The sequence below is a fragment of the Pieris napi genome, chromosome 9, assembly GCF_905475465.1.
Source record: "Pieris napi chromosome 9, ilPieNapi1.2, whole genome shotgun sequence".
Taxonomy (NCBI): domain Eukaryota; kingdom Metazoa; phylum Arthropoda; class Insecta; order Lepidoptera; family Pieridae; genus Pieris; species Pieris napi.
This window is the reverse complement of record NC_062242.1, coordinates 9,134,181-9,159,527: the sequence shown is the minus strand read 5'-3', so window position 1 is coordinate 9,159,527 and position 25,347 is coordinate 9,134,181. Positions and strand designations below refer to the sequence as shown.

Below are 25,347 nucleotides of genomic sequence, written 5' to 3'. Positions count from 1 at the left end.
CAGTTTTTGTTAGCTGAGACGAAATTAGTAGTTAAGATGTGGGTGTTAAGAGGCGTGATCTTTGTAGGTGGTCGCATTGTTTAAGCGAATTTGTGCTTTCTGAAGCTTTTGTTTAGACTTTATGGGGGCGGTCACGCACAATACGGCGCGTGCTAGATTTTTTAACCACTTTACTTTAATCACGCATTCGTACTTAATTTAATAATTTGTAGCAATTCTGTTTTATTGTTTTAGTAGTATTTTGAATATTTATTAAATAATTAAAGTATTAGGAACGAAATTAGATGACTTGAGATTAGATTTAGTTAGGAAACTAGCCTATATCGAATGCTATCATAGGTAGATAGATACAATTTTGATGTAAACTCTGAACAGGTAATAAATATCTTAGTATTAGATACTGGCCACCCACGACCGTTAGTTTGGTTTATCTTGATGAATATGTATCCAAAATTAGAAAAAAACTTTCTATCTATTGTTTTAGCAGATTTAATTAGCTTATGTGTCGCACGTTAGTTCATATAAATTGCACTGCTGAAAAGCCTTATACAAACGAAATGTTTAAGGTAATTTATTACTGAATTAAGATTAATATTGCATTTCTCTAAATATAGTTTTGATTAGGTACCTACTTTATACTAGTTGATATGGCAAAATTTTGTTTGATAAGATTATTACAGTAATATTAATTATCAATGGAGGTTGGTGCATTTTTAATACCAAATATATAAAAAAATATTGTTATGGGGTAGGCCACCCTTATAAGGGTATATATTCACGATCTATTCGCATAGCCAGCGATACACAATTCATAAAAATCGATAAAATTGTTTCGGACTTTCGTTGCACTGACACGAGAATGTGCATATTTATTATATATACAAGGTATATGTATAAAAGCAGTGTGGGTCTAGTAGCTTCAGCGTGAGACTCTCATCCCTGAGATCATGTTCTATCCGCAACACCAATGGACTTTCTTTCTATGTGCGCATTTAACATTCGCTCCAACAGTGAAGGAAAACATCGTGAGGAAACCGGCTTGCCTTAGACCCAAAAAGTCGACAGCGTGTGTCAGGCACAGGAGGCTGATCACCTACTTATGTTGATTGACAGATTATCATGAAACAGATACAGAAATCTGTGGTCCAGACCTAAAAAGGTTGTAGCGTGTGGTTTCTTTTGTTTTTCAAAACGTTTTAACCACTCTACTACAGAAAATGTTTTTCTCTTGTCTCCATAACAACCTTAAAAGCGCAAGTGACCAGAAATAGTTAAAACTAATTATCAGGTAAAAATTGAAATTGTTCCCACAATAATATAAGCGACAGTATTCATGAAGATTTAGATAAGGTGTTCATTTATTTCAAACAATAGATTGAATAGTGGCAAACCATTCCTTATTATCTTCGGTAGTACAGATTATCAATGTTTTATGCATTTCTTAGTAAATCATTACCTGTGGTTTTTGGTTATTGTCTATAGTAAACAATAGTGTTTGAGATAATAATTATGAACATTTATAACGTGTGTTTTGCGTTTTAAAACCTCGCTTGCAAATGTAACGAAAAAACTCAAAAAGTAATACATACATCACTTGAAGGCTATATTTATTTTTGAAATATTAAAAAAAAATCAGTCTAGGACACGACGCATTTTATATCCAAAGACAAGAAAATCCTGTTAAAGAAATTGCTTAGTCAAATTTTTTTCTGATGCTCCCCAGCTTAAAATAGCTCTTAAGTTTTGACATACAAACAAACAAATATTTATATAAGCTTCACTTTAGTGTAAAATACTGTCTAATATAATTATATCGCATTGCTGATGATACTATTGTTGTCTTTCAAATACCATAATGGATAGAGCAGACACGGTCCTAATCTCAAAAAAAAATCAGTGGCGCTACAACCTCCTTAGGTCTGGGCCTCAGATTTCTGTATCTGTTTCATGATCATTTTCCAATCTAATACGTAAGTAGGTGATCAGCCTCTAGTGCCTGACACACGCCGTCGACTTTTTGGGTCTAAGACATTTTTCCTGTTTCCTTACGATGTTTTCCTTCACCGTTCGAGCGAATGTTAAATGCGCACTTGGATAGAAAGTCCATTGGTGCACACCCGGGGATCGAACCTACGACATCAGGGATGAGAGTCGCACGCTTAAGCTACTAAGCCAACACTGCTGCTAAATACATAAAACAAACACAAAAATGTAAGCCCTAAGCTCTTGAAGACTTGTGGGACACAACATTAATGGATTTAAGACGTTTTTGTACGATCAAAAGGGATAGAAAATAATTACCATGTTACAGAATAAACCACAGTTTTTTTTAACATGAAAAGTCTAAACTAATTTATTTACGTTATTTAACATAAGAAAGTGTCACATAACACTACTCACACTTTCTAATAGACAATAGATAACACTTATTACTAACGAAACACACACACAGATATATACAAAATAATAAAAAAAGTGCGTGCGTACATAGTACGTAGGTACACATGTCAGAAGTGAAACTTCTTGGGCAAACTAATTTTATAATATTTACACAAATCTAAAACTTTAGATTTCCGAATACGTGAGGGAGAGAAAAAAGAAGAAATGTTAGAAATTTATTTGTCATTAAAATATTAAGTGTCGAAAATTAATACAAATTATAAAAAAAAAAAATATTTCTTCGATAATAAAACACGTGGCATTTTAATTTACAATTCGTCATTTGAGATTTCAATAACTTATTTTGCATAAAATATAAAATACTAATATTTCATAAATTCTCTTTACGAAATTTTAAATTTAAAAATGGAATTTCAATAACCCTTCTCGGTCTCAATCGCTCTCTCCCTTTTCTTCGACAAAAACGCTGCACATCTTCGTGACGTTATCGTAAAAATTTACCCTCATGCGCCTAAAGAAGTTTTACTTCAATAATAATAAAAAAAATCAAACAATTATGGAACGAAAAAAAAAGGGGAAGACTGTTCTTGTGTTCAATTTTTTAACTGACCACTGTTTAACTTAAGACAACGTGCACTCCCAGTGTCCTTTTTAATATGGGCCCGTGGTACCACAGGTTTAGTAATAAAACTCGCCTTCTTAACGTAATTTCGGTCTGATACGTAATTGATCGACAAATAAATAACCCAACAGCTACTGAACACATTAAATCCACCGGCTATAACAATCGCGCGAGATTAGAAAATAACTTCGGAGCGGCTAAGCGTGCGTCGGTGCGTTGTGGGACTCTTGCTTTTAGAATATATGAACACAACGTTTATTTATTTATTTACACTTCGTTGCAAAAAACAAAGAATGAAACACAATACAAAAAAATTATAAGGGATGCAACGGGCGGCCTTATCGCTAATAAGCGATCTCTTCCAGGCAACTGGCAACCCTAGTTAAAGAGAAAAACTAAAAAAAAGAAACATGATGCGTGCGAGAAGTGCAGAAACAAATGTTATATATAAAAAAAAATATATATATATATACATAGTACCTTAATCTAAAGTAATACAAAAAAAAAATTTACTTAAAAACATTTCGGATTCAAATTTATAAAATAAAAGAATCAACTTCATTCAATATTATTCTTAACATACATAGTAATAATAATAAATTGATAAAGAGAAAATTAAAACAAATTTAAAAAGTTTGTTAAGATCACCGGTACGATAGTTGGCGCCAACTTAAATTTTTAATTAGCGCCTGTGCACTTGTGCACGCCCAAGAGTCTAATAATTTGGTATACCCTTACTAACCATTCAGGGCGGTCGTAGGCATAGGTTTTCCGCTTGATCGCGTAGAAGTCATCGATTTGCGCATCAGCAAACATTCCAGATGAACTAAACAACGCTATGACAGTCGCAGCATACTAAAAGTAAACACGAAAATCGTTACATATTTTACAAGAATGAATACGAAACGAATGCTGTGTGTGAATCGCATTGCGTTAAATAGTTAAATAGTCTACTAGAGTCTGTATATATTTATCACGTATTTGTTTCATACACAGTTCGTATACATTTACTCCTTATTTATAATAAATAAATTATCCTGATTTCTCTGCAATCTTTAGGTTCTATGAATACGGGGATTTAGTTTGACAAAGCTAGCACCATTTTTAAATTTTCATGCATTGTACAGTCCTACGTAACATTAATAAATTTTAAATTTAGCTTTTCAAAGACAAAAATTTCATTTCAGTCTAATGACTAAAAAATGGAGCTATTTCTGAATATTATTTTCAAATCCCAGGTAAAAAATTAGCTTCTGTTCTTTCTGGGTGTCACCTACTCATTAATATATTTCGACGAAGTCATTTAAGCAGCTTATTCACACCCATCTTATTATAACCGCGTGATAATAAGTTAATGATCCCAGGTCTATTACTTACCAATCAGGTAAACTAGCCGATTTGGATTTCGATTGTAGCTTACTATGTTTTGGCATGACTATGAGGTTGCAAAAATCAACCCAGACACAGCGTTATAACTCTCAGCCACACCCTGATACAGTATACGCACACCCTTTCACATACTCCTACACACACATACTTTAGAGCTTACACGATTTTTTAATTAGGTTTAACAAACAACTTATTTTTTTTTTTTATAACTTCTATTTCTTTGGTTTTAAATATGCACCATGTACTACTGAAGAACTATGGGACTGAAAACAAAACACAGTCGCTACCTAGTGTGGGTAGGGTAGATCAATTTTGTCATGAATAAACTGTATGAAAAGAAATAATAAAAACAACTTTCATATGTCCCAGGTTCCTTGTGTTGTACCTGTATTTTAGGAGCATGACTTCCTAGTATTTCTTTTCTTCATTATTTAAGGATGGGATTAATAATTGGTGACTTACGTTTATAACTAATATCTGTTTGTATGAATTACAGGAATTAAAACATGTATGGAGTTTTATCATCGGACGTCGAGACAGAATACGAAATACCATCCGTATCACCTCAACGTCCGTCGTTCCATAACTGATCGTTACAGCAGTTTTTGCCTCTACATTAGATGGAAGCTGCCCACTAAAGTAATTCTGAATCAATTCGATTTAGGGTCCGAAAAATACGTACTAATTACGTACGGCCGTCTCGCAATGTGACTGTCCAGGGGCTATCACTTAAAATCAGATCCTATTTGCGTCCTGTAATAAATAAAATGGAATCTCTTCTAATTATCCTAATTTAATTCGCTAATTAGAAGAGATATAACCATACTAAACTAAAATTAACCATACTTCAGAGTGACTTTGAGAACGCCTTTGAACACGTAAAATATTCCTGATATTGCGTTCCATAAATTTCTGATTGAAAATGCAGTCACATAACACAAATAATCAGTATTTACAATATTCTTAACAGTAATAATAAAATCGGTTGTCTGTAAAGTCGGTTTACTGACGATAATTGAACGTGACAACGTCATAAGTAATACTGACGGAATGGTTGCATTTTTCAAAAGAAAATTTTAATTTTATTTGTTTGATAGATATTTTGTATGGATATAGAGAAGGAGGTAAATGGAAATCACAATTGAATTGATCAAGTTACATTTATTTGTACGCATATATACAATTATGTCATTTTTTTAACGAACGAACGCGGAGTCCGATTGTGCCTCTTTGTCGCTCGTTCCGCGCTCTCGCTTGCACTTCAAGCCTTAAATGGAATGCCTCAGAGCGAGGTAACGCCGCGTCATGTTTTTTCGTGCGTGTAGCCGGCTCCATCGAATTACAAGACGTTGTCACGTCAAAAGAAAATTAAAACAAATTTATAAAGGATATTTAACGCTGGCAACACTTATTTATTATTAGAGAACCCTAATAAATAATACAGAAAGTTTAACGAGCGTCCAGCGAGGTGTCATAGAACCTCCAGACGCGGGCCATCAGAGTTTATGGCTCGCGATGACAACAAATTCAATATTCCAACTAATTTATGGTGATGAGCTATTTAATAGACAGCCTTGTGGTGAAATTTTCTAGTTTTAAGTAAAATATACGTTTTGTCGCATATAAATGTGAGTCACGTTTATTCGTTTCTCTGAGTAGGTATTTAAAAGAACAGGAAAATAATAAACGGCTCAAATATAAGTCTTTAATCGAAAATGTGTTCCCTTTAGAGTAGAACCTCTTTGGCTGTGGGGTTCAAGTGCACAGGCGCTAATTAAAGGTTTAAGTTGGTGGCTGGTAGATAGTACCGGTGACCCCAGCCCTGCGATTCTGTAACTCACTTTTCGAACACACACAGCGGTTTTGATTGATTATGATATGATTTGGCATTCTGATAAGCAATAAACTACTAGCTCCCACCCATTCAGAATGCCAAATCATAAAATGACTGCTTCACGACTGATTTAAGAGCGACCGCCGATGCGAAAACCGCTGTGTGAGTTCGTAAAGTGAGTTACAGAATCGCAAGGCTGTTGCTTTCTTCGCTCAACGAATAAGTATCGCAATACAGCGAGGAAATGCTGCCAGCGTTAAAGGTACTCTGACACAGGAATCAAATTTTTTTTTAATTTTCTTTTTATTAATATTTAATTATTTTTAGTAGGTTAAGAAGTTGTTATTTACTGTAGGTACACTTAAAATAATTCAATTTAAAGCAAACCAGTGTTGGCATAGTGGCTTCACCGTGCAACTCTCATCCCTGAAGTCGTAGGTTCGATCCCCGGCTGTGCACCAATGGACTTTCTATGTTCATGGGAAGATGGAAAAACGATAAGACATACTCTTATGTTAATTAAACTTAGATTATATTAGTATCACGACGTCAATCTGCAAACAGCTGCCCACTGAAGTATTTCTGAACCTATTCTACATTCCTTCAAAAGAGCGTACCAATTCTTAATACGCAACGCACTTGCAAGCCATCAAGCAATGTGTCTATGCTCTCTTCTGCCCAATTGCCCAGTTATATAAAAAAATATGACACACGTAGGTACATTCGGCCTAACTTGAATTTGTGTGTTCTGTGGTTACCGTTTTATATTCATACATTATCTTCGTCTTCCAATTATAAAAGTGACAGCTCATAGAGAATGTCATCGCTAAATATTCGTATAATTTGTCAAAGGTTCGATTAGATTTGTCATTTATCAAAGTTGAGGCACAGTTAAATTTAAACTTTCCCTCCTTGTAATAAAGTACATTCTTCACTGAGCTTTTACATTTTTATATTACTGTCATATAATTAAGATGTTTATATTATCAAATAATTATAATTTTCATTAAAATCAGAGGTTTCGTCATTATTACGTGTGCTTTGAAAAATTGGTTTTTTAATGGTATTTTTACGATATGTTTTGTCTGAATAACATTAATTTTAAATGAGCAACGGGTTAATTGATGTACGAATTAAAATTCATAGTTTGCGGATATTAAATGAATTTATGATTATGTTTTAAGAATGAATACTCTGTAAGATAAATATATAGAGCCCAGTCTCTAAATTGTCCCACATTCTGACGGAACTATAAACAAATGCTTGTATAAATAAAATTATTCAAATAATTTGCTCACCAATTGTAGGTATTAAAAAATTCCAACTTGGAATTTCAGCATAAACACCTATACCGGAATCGTATTCCAAATGATTCCGTTAAGTATTTTCGACCGCAACTTAGTAAAACAACATATTATTTTTAGCTGCCTTGTGTAGGTATTTACTAAAAATAATTATAACACTTAAACGCTAAATACATTGTCTTATTGATAACCTCATGAAGAGAGAATAGACGAATATTCTGTTTTACCGATTATTCACAGACAATAATTAGGTAATGAGCGTCCTAATTTGTACAGTAGGTAATTTATAATCTGTATTCAATGTCCACAATCATCACAAATAAGTTTAAAAATTAGTTCAAACAATTGAAATACGAAAAAAGTGTGAATTCGAAATTCAATTTTTTTGCCAGTCTAATTTTTATTAATCTATTGTCTTTATCTGTATAAACAAATAATGACTCTATTAGTAATTTACCTCTATAGTGATTACTACATTGTCTCTGTCTGTCTGCCAGTAACTTAATATAGGCCCTTGTGTGACTTCTGTAAGGATTAACGGACATTCCGACCTATTCATTTACAAGGGGTAAGACGGTGCGATAATATTACGAATTTGTATTTAAGTGTACCAAGATTATTGCATAATAGGTGGGCCCTGGTGTTACCTGCGTTGATTCAATCGTAACGTTCTAAATACCTGTTTTAAATGAACTTTATTTTTTTTAATTCGAAGCTATAGTTCCTGAGATCAATATCAAATAAACAGAGGAAATATTTGTCCCGTTTTTTGTAACATTTTACATAGATCCATTGATTTGTGATAGTGCGTAGTTGACCTATGTCACTTGCTTTATTGTTAAAATAATTTTTAAATCGGTTCAGTAGTTTGAGGCTTTTCCATTGCAGACAAAAAAATCAAGTCAAGACAGAATTATTTATAATAGGTAGTAGGTGTCATCACTAGAAACAAGAAACTGTCTTCATGGCGCAATTGATAATGTCGATAGAGAAAGGTTCTAGATATATTTTACAAAGACTCATCAACGTCTATATAGGATAGAATATAGTATTTATTGCAGACATTTTTGTCTTCACGAAAAACCTGACCTAATTTGACAATTGAAATTCTTAAGTAACGTGGATCCGGTCATCGTCAAAAAAACCGAATCGTAAAATTATCAAGGTCGTTATTTAAATGTAGAACACATTTATTACTCATGCAGGTAAGAAGTTTTAATCATCTAGTTCAAACAACTACTACCAAAGAGTTTTTATTTGTAGCCAATTAGTTCGCCAAGCCAAGTCAAATGGCTACCTAAATAGCAGCAACAAATATTTTATTCACTATTTAATTTTAGGTGCCAACCAAGTACGGTTAGTTACAAGTAACATCTTTACTTAATGAAAACTGTAGACAACGATAATTAATTACTTTCCAGAATCTTGAATATAAAAGCAAACATCAAAACTATATTCATTAAATGCCGAAGTTCAATATTGGAATTCCGTCGCCCGGAAACGAATAAAAAACGCGGCAAAACTTTCAAACTTGGAACTCAATGGGACGTCATTTTTTACGCCCGTTAGGGTTGTCGCAGTGAAAAATGATATAATTTATATCGGCCGTGGTAGCGGTCGGCTACCCGTTTTGTACGTGTGATAAAATATAAATAAAAATGAAATTTTATAATATTTTTTTCTCCATCTTCACTAATTTAAAATGTTTCCTTATCAACGCGCGGCGCGCTACGACAAAAGGAATAGGGATGGGCATTTTACACGTTGCACTTTTATCGATATCGACAATCATATAACATTTACTTATGCATATATGTATTTTTTTATGGGACAGGAGACAAATGAGCAAGCAATTAAGTGCTATTCAAAACAATAATAAATAAAAACCCGACGGAGTTATTGAAGTATTACCTACTCTTATTTCGAAAGATAATATTTATAATTGATATGTACTTAAAACAACAAACGAATATACACAATACGCCACAACACAAAGTTAAAAAATATCTTTATATTCAATGTTTAATTTAAAATTTGTCCAAATAATAAGAGGTATTCACTCTCCGAGGTCATGGACGACTGTAACACACTTTATAATTTACCTCATTATAAATTTTGGTCTTTCGATTCACAAAGCTTATTCACTATTTAATACATAATCAAAATATAAATTTTCTATACGTATTGAAAGCGACTCTAACAAGATTATGCAAATTATTACAAAACAGATTATTTATCATCGTGCGTGAATGCCTTGATGATACTCATTTCAAGGCCAAGTTCAAGTTTCATAATAACTATATACAATAACAGTTACAATATATCAGATATATAAAAGGCTGGATTATTTATAAGTTAAAACACACTTATCTGGTATTAATGAAATATATACCAAAAATATCTATTTTCATTTCAACATTTATCTTTGTAAAAAATGACAATTAAAAAACCTCAGATATTTTTATCGATACTGCATCGAACGCATCTACGCACCCACACAAGGACGGGTTCACACACAAATCAAAGCACGCGCTCTTGTGAGCACGAATGAAATATTTAAATTTGGAAGCTGATTCCGTTTATGGCTACTTAATTTGGGTGATTCGATTTGAATATTTAAAAAGCGAAGCATAAAAACATTCCGAGGTGTCACTACGCTAGCCAAGTTAGGAACGACGGTTTAACACAGATATTCGACCTTCGTTTGTATTTTAAAACTTGACCGCTGTGAATCTGCAATTATGAGTGAATAGCATAGACATATTACCTTTTTATTTGTGTATGAAATTAAGGGACCACAGACAAATGGTTTTTTTTAACAATTGTAGATAATATAGTTGTTCATCAACTCGAAACAATGAATGTTTTTTTTCTTTTTACTTGTAGAAATTCCATTCGGCGCTTAGACATAACACATAAATGTCTTGCTTGGAGATATTTTCACTACGTAAAAGCAAGCCCGGGGGGTCTCGAAGAACACTAGAGATGTGTCCTAGAAAATGAACACTATTTTCTAGGAATCCTTTTAGTTCTATCATATTTGTAACATTGCGTACTCTTAGTTGAGAGTACTATAATTAGAAAAATTCTACTTTCCGTTGCTAGTAAATCTTTAGATATTTTTAACTAATTTAAACCTAATTAAAACATATAAATAATTAGTGTCTGAAGACAACGATCCGTTAAAAAGGAAGTATTTAATGCAATAAAATTCAATTTTGTAGCAAAATATTTGCTTCGAGAAGTATTCAATATAAACTAAATTAAAAAGTTGTTTTACGTAATTGTCTAAAGGTATACTTAGTGTATATGTTATTAATACCTATGTACCTACTGTTTATAAATTTTTACTACAAGAGTGCCTCGACGCGACCGGCTTTGTAAAGGCACTATGACACTGGTAGCGGGTTCGATTCTCGGTCTGAGCGCAAATTAGATTAGATAGGGTTGGAGGACGACAAACTGGCTAGACGCTTCAGCAGGGGAACAGGGATTCATTCATCCGAAAGAAGCATTGTACCCCAGCTTGTTTTTTTTTTTTAATAAAACCTAGATATGATTTTCGCCAAAATATGATTTTTTACTTAACCTTTTTAGTAGTAACATAGCAACATATGGAACATTATGCTATGCTTAGAGAGTATTCGCTTTTCCGGAATAAAAACGAAAAAAAAACTATATTTTTCTCTCCACAAAAACCTTCCTCAGAGTCCAAGGAATAATTTAAAAATACCTTCTCGATATATTTTGCCATCGATTTTAATCTATATAGACATATGTTTTATTTCATAATCAAAATCTTACGAGTCGTTTCACCACTGAGCTACGAAGAGAGATAAAAAGCAATATGCCAACATAATTAAGTAATGACTGGTGACTGTCATTAATCTCAGCGATTTTATCGTTTTAAAATGAGATAGTGACCCATGTAGTCATTATTCATTTTAAGTAATATTTTATTTATGAACAAAAAATTTTATAACACAATTTGTGATTTGTTAATAAAATATGTTGCGTAATTTTTGACAATCGTGCATTTTTGTTGATAATTTTTAAGTTGATGGTTTGGTGATAATAATTATAACCAATTAACAATGACAATAAAAATAATTATTTCAAATTATTGCGTTAACTCTTCAAATAGAAAAAAGTTCAATAAAATTTAATTTTCCATTTATAGTCTGTCTTCATACATATCCTAACTGCACGAGCGACCGCGCCGGCGGACGCAGCGCGAATGAGCAAAAAAATGAGACGCTCATCTGACAAGTAACATTGGGTGGAGCGCGCGCGTCCCGCCTCTATAACGGAGCCCACCCATTGGCCCGTTTAAAAATCGATTCCATTTTATAAATATGTAACCACTTTCCATCCGAACGAAACGAAGCATTCTACAACCCTAGCGTTTCCCGCCAAAATAATCTCTATCAAGATGGTGGACAATTCAAATTCCCGCGCTGTCATCTACTTTTTTTATAAACACTCAATTGTTTTAACGACATGTCTAGTCTTTTGTTTTATTTAAAGGAGAACGGGTCTAGAGATGGTTTTTCCGTGGAGATATGTAGGAAATGGAATGGGACGTGGGTGAGATTGGTATTGTAATAAATAATGTTGGATGATTTACGTTGTTGGAACCTGTCTCCGCTTTAATGAGCTACCTATAACAGATTTCGATCTTATTTTATGTTTATTTATTGATTTACATGTATCGTATTGTTGGCTTAGGGGTACTTCCAACTAAATAAAGTGAAATAAACACATGACCGTGATTTTATTTAGACATTTGTATAATTATAGGAATAGGTAATCGAGTCTGGCATTACCTTAACCTAATTTTGGTGGCTCCTAAAAAAGAAACATTTGGAAAGAAGAGGTTCATAGCGTTATTCCGCAGCATTCAATTTGCATGAAATAAATGATAACACCAACTAGGTCCAGATATACATAATTAAAAAACAGACATTTATAATTAAAAAAATATTTAATAAGGCAACAATATTCTAATAAAACATCCCGAAACAGCAACCAAATTCTGTTTCTAGAAATAATATCTAGAAGACATATTTTGGAGGGCTTAAGTTCATACACTCACGGACAAAGAGAGTTAAAATTCTTCGTTAAAAACATTGCTCACTCATTTGGTGCAATTAAGAAATTATTTGTAAAGAACAAACTAAGCAACTGTCATAAACATACGCTCATGTTTGACCTTCGTGTGACCTCTCACACGTGATTAAGGTCCCAAGGCGAAGCCGCAAAAGTACTGAGCATTACTTTAATACGTTCATACATACTCTATATATCTTTAGGTATGTCTTAGTCTTTACTAGCTCGAGCCTGTAACTTCGTCGACGTTTCAATTATATTCTGTGCAATTTCCAAATTAAAAATATATCGCATCACTGCTTAGGAACGAATAGGGAAATTTAATTTTGGAAGCAATAAAGCATAGACAATTAATCATAAACCACAGAGTTTGGCCAGAGGTGATTGTGTTCTACATGATTTACAAAATAAGGTCGGTACCAACTTATTATATGGATATCTAAATCTAATTCATGTTGAACTGAATGACAGAAAACAATAATTATTTATAGGTTAAGTTTGGTTCACCTCCTAACATAGGTACTTATTTTACTTAAAATAGTTTCAGGCTGCTTAGAGCTTCATTCTCAGGGTTGTACCTACTTACAACGTCTTTCACTGATAGGACCAAGCATATGACTATTAAATTACGTTTATATACAATAAATTACGAATTACAAGTGTGTCAGATCTCGATTTTCACCTTATGCTTTACAAAGCTTTACAACCTACCATGGAGAAAAAATGGCAAACTTGGTTATGATTTTGAGTCCAACCGGGAATCGAACCCGATAAGCATACAGCACGTCACGTCAGTACATATTTTTCTCATCATGAAAACATGTTTAATAATGAATAAAAACGGTACGTTGAGTATTTTAAAACCTTAATCAGTCTTAAACCTAGACCCAAATGTCAAACAACTTTCTTCTTTTAAAGTTTGACAAACTTGACACTGCTCATGTCAAGATTATGAATTTCTTTGCGAGACTCGTTGCAACAGACTTCGGACAACATAAGTGTTAAATTAATACCCCGCAGACAAAGCCAGCACTCACACAAATAATAATTATGAAAATTCGCGCCAATTTTCACCACAGGGTTGCCAGTAATGATTTTGCTAATATAAAGTTACCTCAACATGTGGCGAGATTGCGAAACCTCTAGAGTATTTTACGCTTCGCTGTCAGGGGCGCATAGATAATAAAAGAATGCAGATTATACATGGAAACCAAACTCTATTCTCCACGGTATAAGTGCCATATAACATCTATAGTGTGAATTAAATAAAGTTGTTTAAAATGTATTTTGGGTGAATCACGACATGATGTCTACAATGAATTTCTTTTTAATATCTATTTAGGAGTGTTTAGAAGCTACTTGAATAACGATTTAATTGTATAGTGTCCTACTGTTTTTTATTTATGCCCAAATGATTATGAAACTTTTTGTATGTTCTATAGACGCAAAATAACTAAAGGAGTTACAAGCAAACACACTTTGGCACTTTTAAGACGTAAAGTAGGTTTAAATAGTAGGTAAAATCTAAAATTTTACTTGAAACTGGCATAAAGTTAAAACTATTGCCCTAATATAAAAAAAATGTATATAAATAAAAATGGATCGCAAAATATGTTGCTAAACGCAAAATTCGAAGAAGGTTGGACCAATTCCGAGTAATTTTTATGTACTATTCCTTGGACTTTGGGGAAAGGTTTTATAGAGAGAAAAAAATAAAATAAAATACATTTATACAGAACTTAGGTTTTTATTCTGGAAAAGCGAACACTAGGTATGTGTAGCATAGCAAAATGTTAAGCTTTGATATGTAGATACTAAAAAGGTAGGCTAAGTAAAATCATACTAATACGAAACAAATTTAGCGGGGGTATATATATATTTTTATAAATGAATTGCTGTTCGTTTGTTTCCCTAGAATTGGAGAATGGATGCACCGGTTTGGCTAAAGGTCGATTCACACATATCAGTGAGCCCACAGTTCCGGCACAGTACCGCATCAGTGATAATTATTCTTTCAAACATTCTCTATGGATGTATTCACACTTGTCAGTGTCAGTGTCGTCTCAGTACCGTCAGTGTCAGTGCCGGCACCGGCCATCACGGACGTGATCGGCGACAACGATATTTTATCACGGATCACTGACGCCGCTGCATCGAAATAAAAAATATTATGCATTTTAAAATATTCAAAATACTTTCTTTCGTCTTTAATTAATTCTTTGTATAATGTCACGAATTCTCCTTCTGATTCTCTTAACTTCCATGCTTCATGTACCCATTTTCTTTTTTTTCCTCGATTCTCTTCTTCTTCTTCGTCTAAAGCAATGGCTATCATAGCTATTTCTGTGTTATTGAAGAGTGCCATCAAAACAATCGACGTCAACGCTAGTCTGAAGGGAACGTTGTGCACGAAGACCCACAGAGATCTGTACTGATATGTGTGAATTGAAGCACTGACGCACCACTGTAGCACGGATACGGAACTGTAACGGTACTGTGCCGGAACTGTGGGTTCACTGATATGTGTGAATCGACCTTAATTTGAATCTTGAACTATTTGTGGAAGGTTTAAACGGTGGGAAAAATGAATAATAAGTAAAGAAACATAGGTACTAAAACCACAATTGATTTTTCCGATAAAAATTGTTTCTTACTGGGAAATATTTGGCGTCCTTTTGGAAATAACAAATTGTCACTTGGTTGTCATATGTTGTCCTTCAGAATTTTTTGTTTAATAGCTCTAGTATGAGGTCCGATCTCTTTGGTCTGTCCTTAATTTGTATTAAGTTTTGACACAAATATATGTAGGTGATACGAAGTTCACCGAGTCATCTCATAATGAACCAAATCTTTGAATATCTCTCTTGTCACATGGAAAACATAATTATGTATCTATTATCATTCTAAATTTGTGGTTTGACAATTTTGTAATCAAGATTGTGTGAGCTATATTGCCCACAGATAATTTAAAATGTAAGTGCAAGAAAGTCTTTTATAAGTTTCTATAATATACGAGTAGTAACAAAAACGGCTGGTTTATGAGTGATGTTTATTTTAAACAAAAATTACTTATCTATATAAAATTCTTCTTAACGTGTTAAATCACCATACATCGCACAATACGCATCCGTTTCTTTGTGCGGCGCGGGACGTATAAATAATATTACGATTCTCACTATCTTAATGAACACGTGTTGCCAACATTTTAATTTAATATTATTTAGGCCCAAACATCATCAAACTTTAATCTAGTTTTCAGAGCTGTCAATCCATTTTTTACGATGTTTGACAGCGCTTAAGACGTGCAATACGTAGTGTTTAAGACATTTTGTAATCGCAAATTAATACGATTTGAAATTAAAATGTGTAATCTGAAGCACAAAATGGAATAGTTTTAGAATAAAAAAGTAAAATAAAAAATATATGAGCAAATATGATTAATAGGTAGTATAGCATGGACATGTCTAATTTCATCCGATGTAATTTTATTTATAAACCATAGTATAAGACTATGTGTGACTGTATGTATATTAAAAGACTTGTTTTAGATTTAATATATCTATGTCCTTTATAACCGCTTTGTAAGTATTCATGTTCATTCATTTTGGTTCATACTTCATTGTATATTGAGTAGGTACCTTCCGCCATTCCCCACCACGATAATCTTTGGCGTGTGGGTAACATCTGAAGGCCTGGATTTAGTCGATGTGTAGAAAATCGGCCCTGGAGTCACAAGTTTGTCTACGTTATTGGGAATTCAAAATATATCTGTTTTATTCAATATGGTAGGTACAAAAGTTAAATCAATTTGTCACGTGAAAGTTTGTTTTAATACCTACGTGCGTAAATAAATAGTCTACATTTAATTAGTACTATATTTGTAACATTTATAATTAATTTTTTTAACCTTAAATAAAAAGGTTGGCGACACCCGCAAGCCATAGATAATAAATTTAACATCCTTTCAGCTACCGTGCGCTCCGCGGGCTTAATCAAAAAGATTTATTGACAACTTAAAAAATATATAAATTATGGCAATTTGTACAAAGAACAGGTTTTATATCGCCAAAAATTTTGTGTAGATCAGTAGCGAATTTGGAATTAAATATATTTTTTGAATTGAATATTAATTTATATGTTTTAAAAGTTGCATTTATAATCTATGGGTATGTCAATAACCCGATTGAATTTGCTTATTTTTTATTGTAGGTACAAAATGGCGGACTGAGTTGTTTGTCAAATCCTTTGGCATTTCATTATACCAAAAACAATTAAAGTACCTAATTAAGATAATTAAAGTAAATTTTCTTTAAAAACGTTAATAAGACGGTATGTTTAGTCAATGCCCAGCTTGACTAATTTTAAAACTTGTTTGATTTTTTATTATTGGCCGTAATTTCGTGCCCGTTTAAGGCCTAATTCTAATTCGTAACAAACACAATCTCGTGTTAACTGCTGTCAAATACGTCCAACTTCATACAGAAAATGATTAGCTCCTGAAACTAGATTTTAGTTGGTTGACGTTCTAGAATAGTCTCAAATGTCTTGCTAATCTATCGTTATACAGAATTCATCATCTTCGGTTAACTATTTCAAACGGGAGCGTAACTTTACTGGAGACAAATAAAAAAGCAATTTGATTTGTCATATTGATTATATTACTTCTTGATAACGTTGAGAAAATCTCTGAAAAGAAAAGGAATTAGCTGAATATTATAGTTGTGTACAGATTATAGGCATCGCAAATATTATATTTACTTAAATAATTAAAAGTTAATTATAAACAAGCTTAGAAAAATAAATCTTATAAAATATGTTTGAAATCCCGTAACGAGTCTTCTTGTATGCGTCTTCGAGAAATAATTGTTCTATTGTCTCGCCTAATCGAACATAAACCCGTCTAGAATTAACGATAAATCATGATTTAAAGAAGGTATATTCATATTATTATTAACCTCACAACTCCAGGCAATTTCTTGGCTTCGCATAGATCGTTGTGACCTCTGTCAAAGACATGAAACTGCAATACAGCACCTCCCTTAATTCGCGACTGCGCCACGCATTCGTATAACTGTAAAATACATTTTTAAACAGTTTCCTTCAACTAACTTGACGACTCATTGGTCTAGTGGTTAGTACCCCTGACTGCGAATCCATGGGTCCCGGGTTCGATCCCCGGCTGAGACGATCGATGTGATGAGCATTTGGTGTTGTGCTTAGGTCTTGGGTGTTTAAATATGTATTTATATGTCTATCTATCTATAATATGTATGTATATCCGTTGCCTAGTACCCATAACACAAGCTACACCAGCTTAGCATGGGACTCGGTCAATTGGTGTGAATTGTCTTTAAAAAAAAACCAATAAGCACAACATACGAAACATCATTGATTACAAAAACAAACAAAGAATATAAGACAAATGATAAATATCCATGATAAAAAACTGTATTCATTATACTATCGTATAGTTTTAGAAGTGGCCTTTAAATGAAATACCACACTTAAACATGACGACATTATTATGAAATTTTACAACAGGCGTTAAAAATTGTGTTTTGTATGAGGCGAATAAACTCAACATTTCGAGTGCATTTACTTAAATTTAACGATATATTACGTGGTGCGTTTAGATTAGCTTTGACAGTTGACTTAGTCTATAGTCTATACACATACAGAGATAAATTTAGTAATTAACAAACTTTGAAATTATTGTGTATACGTCGCAGTCAACTAGCTTAATTAGCTGTTCAGTCATCCTAGCCTCTTTACTAAACAACGCCGTTTAACTAGCGGCCTGAAAGATATTCAGCTATTTGATATATTCGATCGATGACATTCATTACTTGGCTATCCTGCCTTGCGATTCTGTAACTCACTTTTCGAACTCTCACAGCGGTTGTCACAGCGGCGGTCGCGCTCAAATCAGTCGTAAAGCAATCATTTTACGATTTGGCATTCTGATAAACAATAAACTAAAAGCTCCCTCCTTATCAGGGAGTGACTGATTTGAGAGCGTCCGCCGCTGTGAAAACCGCTGTGAGAGTTCGAAAAGTGAGTTACAGAATCGCAAGGCTGTTCATTTCTATTTAGTTCCACTTTCTTTCAAACTGTCAATATAACGTCGGCAATAACGTAGGTTGTTGATTGAACGACAAATTAAGCTAGTTGCCTACGACATATAGGTACATCATAACAACTTTTACCAAGATTGTTTTATTATTATTTTGTAATTGCGTCTAACGAAATACTATGTTGTATACGAATTGATTTGATGAGAATTTGGATAAAGATTAAATTTCATCACTATCAATGTAGTTCTATTTGAATTCATACCTGTTGTTTTACCATAAACTTGCAAGTACCAAGTTGCTTACATTTAAGCCTCGGCACAAAACAAATATAAATAGTGTCATAGATAGATAGATAGATATTACCTTGATAGATAGATAGATATTGCCTTGATAGATAGATAGATAGATATTACCTTGACCGCCAGCTCGTACGGCACAATCCTGTCTCCTTTAGAATGTAAGATGAGTAAAGGAAGATTGGTCACTCTTGCTAAATACTCGTCAGTCGTGAAGGAATACTCCGTAGACGTGCTGAAGGGCTTCACGAAGGACTGCTTATAATACGGCAGCCAGGATACCAGCTAAAATTTAGCGTCTTAAATAGAGAGGAAGATGATGTGCCAAGGGCTGGCCCTATGTGGCTACGTAAAGCTAGAAACAGAGAAGAGGGGAAGCTCTTGGAGGCCTATGTCCAAGGACAAGCTGTATAACAGAAATCAACCGGCTTGCCGATTAATTATTAGTATTTAGTGTAAATTTTTTAGTACTCCACATTTTTATGTACTAGTATAAGTAACTACAGCAATAAAGGCTTTTATTATTATTAAATAACTAGCTGCCCCCGCGAACTTCGTTTCTCCTTAATGTGATTTTACTTAGCCCTGATTTTAGTACCTACATACAAACATGGAACATTTTGCTATGCTACCTCAGAGACTGTTCGGTTTTCCGGAATGAAAACTTTTTAGGTTTTTTTGTGATTTTTCTCTAAATAAGCCACAGAGTTCAAGTTCTTAACTAACAAATAAAAACTAGGGGTTGATCGTAGAGGGTAGATGTAAATTAAGGTTTTTATGTATTTTTGTATGCTGTATCATAAGAAAATAAAAACAAAAAAAAATTTTTTTTTGGGGTGGACTCCCCTTATTGCTTAGGGGTTTGAAAAATAGATAGTAGCCGATTCTCAGACTTACTGAATATGCATAAAAATTCATAAGGATCGGTCGAGCCGATTCGGAGGAGTATGGGAACGAACATGGTGACACGAGAATTTTATATATATTATTTGTATGTATTCGACAGAATTAATCACCTCATCACAGGATGTCTGTTCGATTCAGAATTATTTATTACGGAAATTGCATGAAGGAAGAGTGTTGACTTAGCGATGTGATAGACGATTTACTCCAAACTAATACAACGGTGAGGGAGGCACTAAATAACGTGAGGAAGGTAGATCTTGGTTACCCACAATCGATAGTGCGTGTCATGAAGATAAATCTACTAGTATTTAAAAGCAATAAATGAAAACAGAAATCAAGAGATCCATAGATCCAGTGCCATTATAATGGATCTATGGAATGTTAGGAATAAAGTGTCTAAACCGACTTTAGTACAAAATTGAGTGCCTCACTAAACATAACCCATAGATATATTTAACACCCAGCTTATAAATTACCTTAGAAAATGGGTGTTTTTCAATTTCATCAAGCAAGTTATTGAAGGGAGCTTCGAGTACCAGCGCATCTGGAGCCGGCAAACACTTCTGATTGTTACTACGACAGAGGTCGTCTAAATTCGCCACCAGGTTAGCTGCTATTGCTGTGCCTAAATATATATAAAAATAAAAAATTAACCTACACTGACCTGACGATTTAGTTTTTAGTTGAATTATTTTTGTTTATTTACATTTTTAAATCTAGACTAGACTAAATAAAATTACAAATAAGATCTTTTTAACTCAAACTCGAAATAACTTTATTCATATAGGTAAACAAGTACACTTATAAATGTCAGAAAAGAAGTTAAATTAATTCTAAATTTAAACTACCAGTTCGCAAGTCAAGGGCGTACAGCGGGCAAAAAGAACTGGCAATAAACTTTCCGCCACTCTTTTTAATCGCTAAGTTTTGAGTCATACAAATTGTTTGAACTGGAGCAAATCAATCCCAAGGATCATTTAAATATTCGTCAAATTTATAAAAAGCTTTATTGATTAATTTCCGTTTAACTAGTGCTTTGAATTTATTTAGTGATAATTCTTTAATTTCGCTTGGGAGTTAGTTGTAAAAACGAATACAATTTCCATGAAAGGAGTGGTTTATTATCTGGAGCCTGGTTGGTCGTACGCTTAGGTTAGTTCTCTTTCGAGTATTATACTGGTGAAAGTCACCATTTGTTTTAAAATCGTTTATATTTTTTTGTAGGTACATACAACAAGGCTTCAAGAATATATTGACCAGATAGTGTCATAATATTTAATTCCTTAGACTTATTCCGTACCAACTCCCTTGGGGAAGTAAAACGAACTTCGTACCATTTCCCACGTTCTCTAATAGCATTATCTTTGCCAAAAACAAAGCCATTATCATAAAAGATGATAAAGCTATCTCAGATAACAACAATACTTGTAAACAACTTAAACTATACACGATTAAATAGTTTTACCTAATGAATGACCCCACAAAACAATCATAGGCCGCCTTCTCTCATCTACCACGCCACTTAGCCAAGAATAAACTTTCAAAGCATCTTCCACGACGCCGTTTTCGGTTGGTCTCACATTGCTTGAGTCGCCATAACCTAAATAAGTGTAAAAGTAGCTAATAAAGTGGTAAAAAGTCCAGCAAAACTTAATGTAGTAAATACATATTTATGTAGGAATAAAGAAAATAATAAACAATTACTTATACGATTATGTATCCATGGATTTACTGAAATGCCCACTGATTAAATTTACATCAAAGTTTTATTAGCTTATACTTGCTAATAAAAGTAATAAATCGAATACAAATTATAAAATACCTCTATAGTCAAAAGCGATGACATGAAAATTCAATTCTTGGAAAACTCTATACATTTGTAGGCGATGAGGTGATCCACGGTGATTTGAGTTACCTGATTGCAAATATTAGAACTTAGTATAAACTTAGTTAACTCAAGTAAGCCTACCTATAATAGGGTAGGTACAAAGGCGCGATTCGCTCACCATATCCTCGCCACCTAAAAAGTACCCAAGCAGGATAGCAGGAGTCCATGCCTTCAAAAGAAGGGATGTTGATCCATCCTGCAATTACTGGACCCGATCTTAGTAATTACAACAAGAGCGAATGGCCTTGTCTGTGAAGTATCTTCACAAACTAACAATGGGCGTGGAGAAACTGTTACTGCATCCCGCCTAGAGCGATTGTTGGTGGCGCTTTGGGGTATTAGTAGATATGCACAATAGAGAGTCCCACATAACCATCCCGCACAAAGCATACATTTTAAGTTATCATATTTAGAATTAGTTTCCAAGATTAGCAGAGTTGCCTTGGGCGTGCGAGTTTCATCCTCGAACTTCGGACCAATCACTTCTTAAGACTAATTTTTACACAGTGTATGAGCCTGTGTAAAGAACATCGAGAGGAAACTAACCTTAGATAGATGGCGTGTGTCAGTTACAAAAGCCTGATCACCTTGAGATTATTTTTTCTAATTATGCAAAGAGGTAAATAAAAAACAAACCATGACAATACAACACGATTGTATTACGAGTGTTCTCCAGCTCACGTTGCAGGCGGTCACAGATTGTCATCTCATCGTTGACTGACATCAGCTCACGTAACACGGAAGATGGTACAAAGTGCCATATACCTGATTTATATATATATATATATATGGTTTATGGTTTTAAAGTTTCACTTAATAATCCATACTTTGATATGAATGTTTTTTGATATCTAACTTTTTTATTACAAAGCAATTTAATTTTTGGTTACTTTAAATACCTTATATAAGTATTATACCAATGTACCTACAAGCTTTTTAGGTCTGGGCCTGAAATTTCTGTAACTGTTCCTTGATCATTTCTAAGAGACAAGCAAGTGATCCACACCGTCGACATTTTGGGTCAAAAGCATGCAAGTTTCCTCACTTCTCTCAATTCCAATTTCCTTCACTATACAAGTGAGTGTCGAGACTAGCTGTTATTTCTCTTAATTTGATATTCGATATATAATTACCTACCTATTTTTATCGGCCGGTTGTCGACTTTAGATTGAAACTCTATAGTAAAATTTCTTCCTCCCATTACGTTGCAACTAGACGGATTCTCGAAGTCCATATTCTTTGGGTAATTTACTGTAAACATTTCTGAACTATAATCCAGAACGTCACAGCCCTGCGATTCTGTAACACACTTTTCAAACTCACACAGCGGTTTTCGCATCGGCGGTCGCAGTCTCAAATCAGTCGTGAAGCAGTCATTTTATGATTTGGCATTCTGAAAAGGTGGGAGCTTGTAGTTTATTGTTTATCTTGTTGTATTTGAGAGCGACCGCCGATGCGAAAACCGCTGTGTGAGTTCGAAAAGTGAGTTACAGAATCGCAGGGCTGTTGTCGAACGAATTGTGCCTCACTTCTCCATAGCGATCGGTCGAGGAATTGTTAAAGCGGAATTCAATCATTTACATCAACAAAATACGTCAGTACCATAAAACGAAGTTTCATTACCTAGAGCTTAAGTGAATCCATAGACGCTAGAAGGAAACTAAAGATCGCGTCGCTTAATTTTGTTCGGTGTGAAGACGTTGAACAAGTATGTTTTTGTATTTCCAAAATTGATCCTACTTGTCCAGGTTTTTTTATAGCTAAGAATTAAATGTTAGGGAGCGTTCAAGTATTACGTCACGCAATTTTTGGAGATTATTAAACCCCCCCCCATGTACCTAACGCGCCGTATCATTTTTCTGTACCTAATAGTAAAACGTTTCGTGACCACCCATTGACTCTTTATACCTAAAAGTTACCATTACGTAGTCGAAAATAATATTAACAAAAACGCGTAATCCAATCCCCGTCCCGCATCGTAACGTTTTACAAAATAACCCCCCCCATCCCCCAAATCGTTACGTAATACTTGAACGCTCCCTTACGGGTAAGACAAATATTACTTACTGCAGTTAGAAAAGACCATTTTCCGTTGTACAGTCTTACTGTATCTGAACATTAAAGGTAGTACTGCCACTTGCATGAAGAAAACGCTCGCGGTTAAGGACGCGCCAGTAAGGAGGATTGCGCTGTCGAACACATATCTACTTACTTCTAAAATCTAAATAACGGCTATTAAGGTGTCAATTTCCAGTTAATATAAATCTTGGCGACGTGTAAAACTCGCCTGAACCAAATCGTGTCGTTGGATTTGAATAAAAGTGAAATTAAGACAACAGTTTGCGGAAAATTAAGTGATCAAAGTATTTTATTTCAATAATTTTTTTAGGAAACGGATATAAATAGAGGTGTCTGTTAATAACGCATTCGCCAGAAGTGGTCAAGACTCTTAATTATTTAGCACTCGCTGTCCACAGAGCTTGGTGTGGTGTTACCTTAAGCCTCTTGATGCAGACATCCATACTTATATATTTTACATTTATTAATCAAATATACAGTATTTACAATCTACATAGTAATAATAAAAATAATTGAAAAGAAAATTAAAACAATTTTAGAAAGTTTGGTCCCTGTGGCAGTGTACCTTTAACGCTGGAAGCGAAGTAAGCACCAGCTCTGGGGTCACCGGTAGGTACTTATCTACCAACCGCCAATTTAAATCTTTAATCAGCGCCTGTGCACTTGAACCCCACGAACTCAAGAGTTTGGAGACTCTACTCCAAAGGGAACAAAATCGAAGTTAGAGGAAAGACTTTTATATTAGAACCATTTATTATTTTCCGCCTGCTCTGCCCCAGCTTTGTTGCTCGTTCTTGGGAGGTGAGACAGGGCTAAAGGGCTTATCTACAGATATTTGTATGTATTCACTACATTAATGTTAGAAAAAGGAAAGGATCACCAATATGGCCTAGTGGGCACACATGTCCAATAACCCGGAGATTTTGGGTTGGATATCTAGCGAAACTAATCGCAATTGGGTTGCGACTTTAAAGTTTTCAGATAAGCAGACGATTGTTATCTAATAGGCGCGTTTAGTTGCATCATGTTGTATATGATCAGAAAACCATGTCTTTGAACATTGTATGGATTATCAAGATACTTAGGTATTTAGAAAAAGGTCTAAACTTGTCATAAAAACTATCAAATTTTATACCGAATATATCTATAAGTGATGTGAGATTCACGTTTTAGAATAAGGTATTTGAACCATTCCATTCCTTGGGTCTGCAACCTAAAATGCGTCTTGACCTTCGAAACAATATTATATAGGTGTTGTAAACACCCTATTATATCAATATAAGAAACATTTTTTAATTTAAACTCACCAGACAACCATTTTTAGACTATTTTTTTCATTTTTTTGTATTTTAATATATTTTTACATGATTTAATAAATTGGTGACAAATTACGGCATAGTTTGCAAGCAATTGTATGGCAATGTCACCTTTGACGGTTCGTTATAA

The 25,347-nt window shown here is 33.9% G+C and overlaps 1 protein-coding gene across 1 annotated transcript; it reads right to left on the bottom strand.

Annotated features, from left to right (window-relative positions):
- Positions 1–17,293: 17,293 nt before the first annotated feature.
- Positions 17,294–25,328, bottom strand: LOC125052363 (lysophosphatidylserine lipase ABHD12-like). Its single transcript, XM_047653168.1, has 10 exons — positions 25,209–25,328; positions 23,890–24,011; positions 22,960–23,073; positions 22,459–22,587; positions 21,757–21,849; positions 21,400–21,534; positions 20,411–20,559; positions 19,146–19,313; positions 17,614–17,729; positions 17,294–17,344 (listed from the first exon to the last, which is right to left on the bottom strand). The coding sequence occupies exons 1-10, from the start codon at positions 25,217–25,219 to the stop codon at positions 17,317–17,319; spliced, it is 1,065 nt and encodes a 354-aa protein (XP_047509124.1). The 5' UTR covers positions 25,220–25,328; the 3' UTR covers positions 17,294–17,316.
- Between the last annotated feature and the right edge of the window lie 19 nt (positions 25,329–25,347).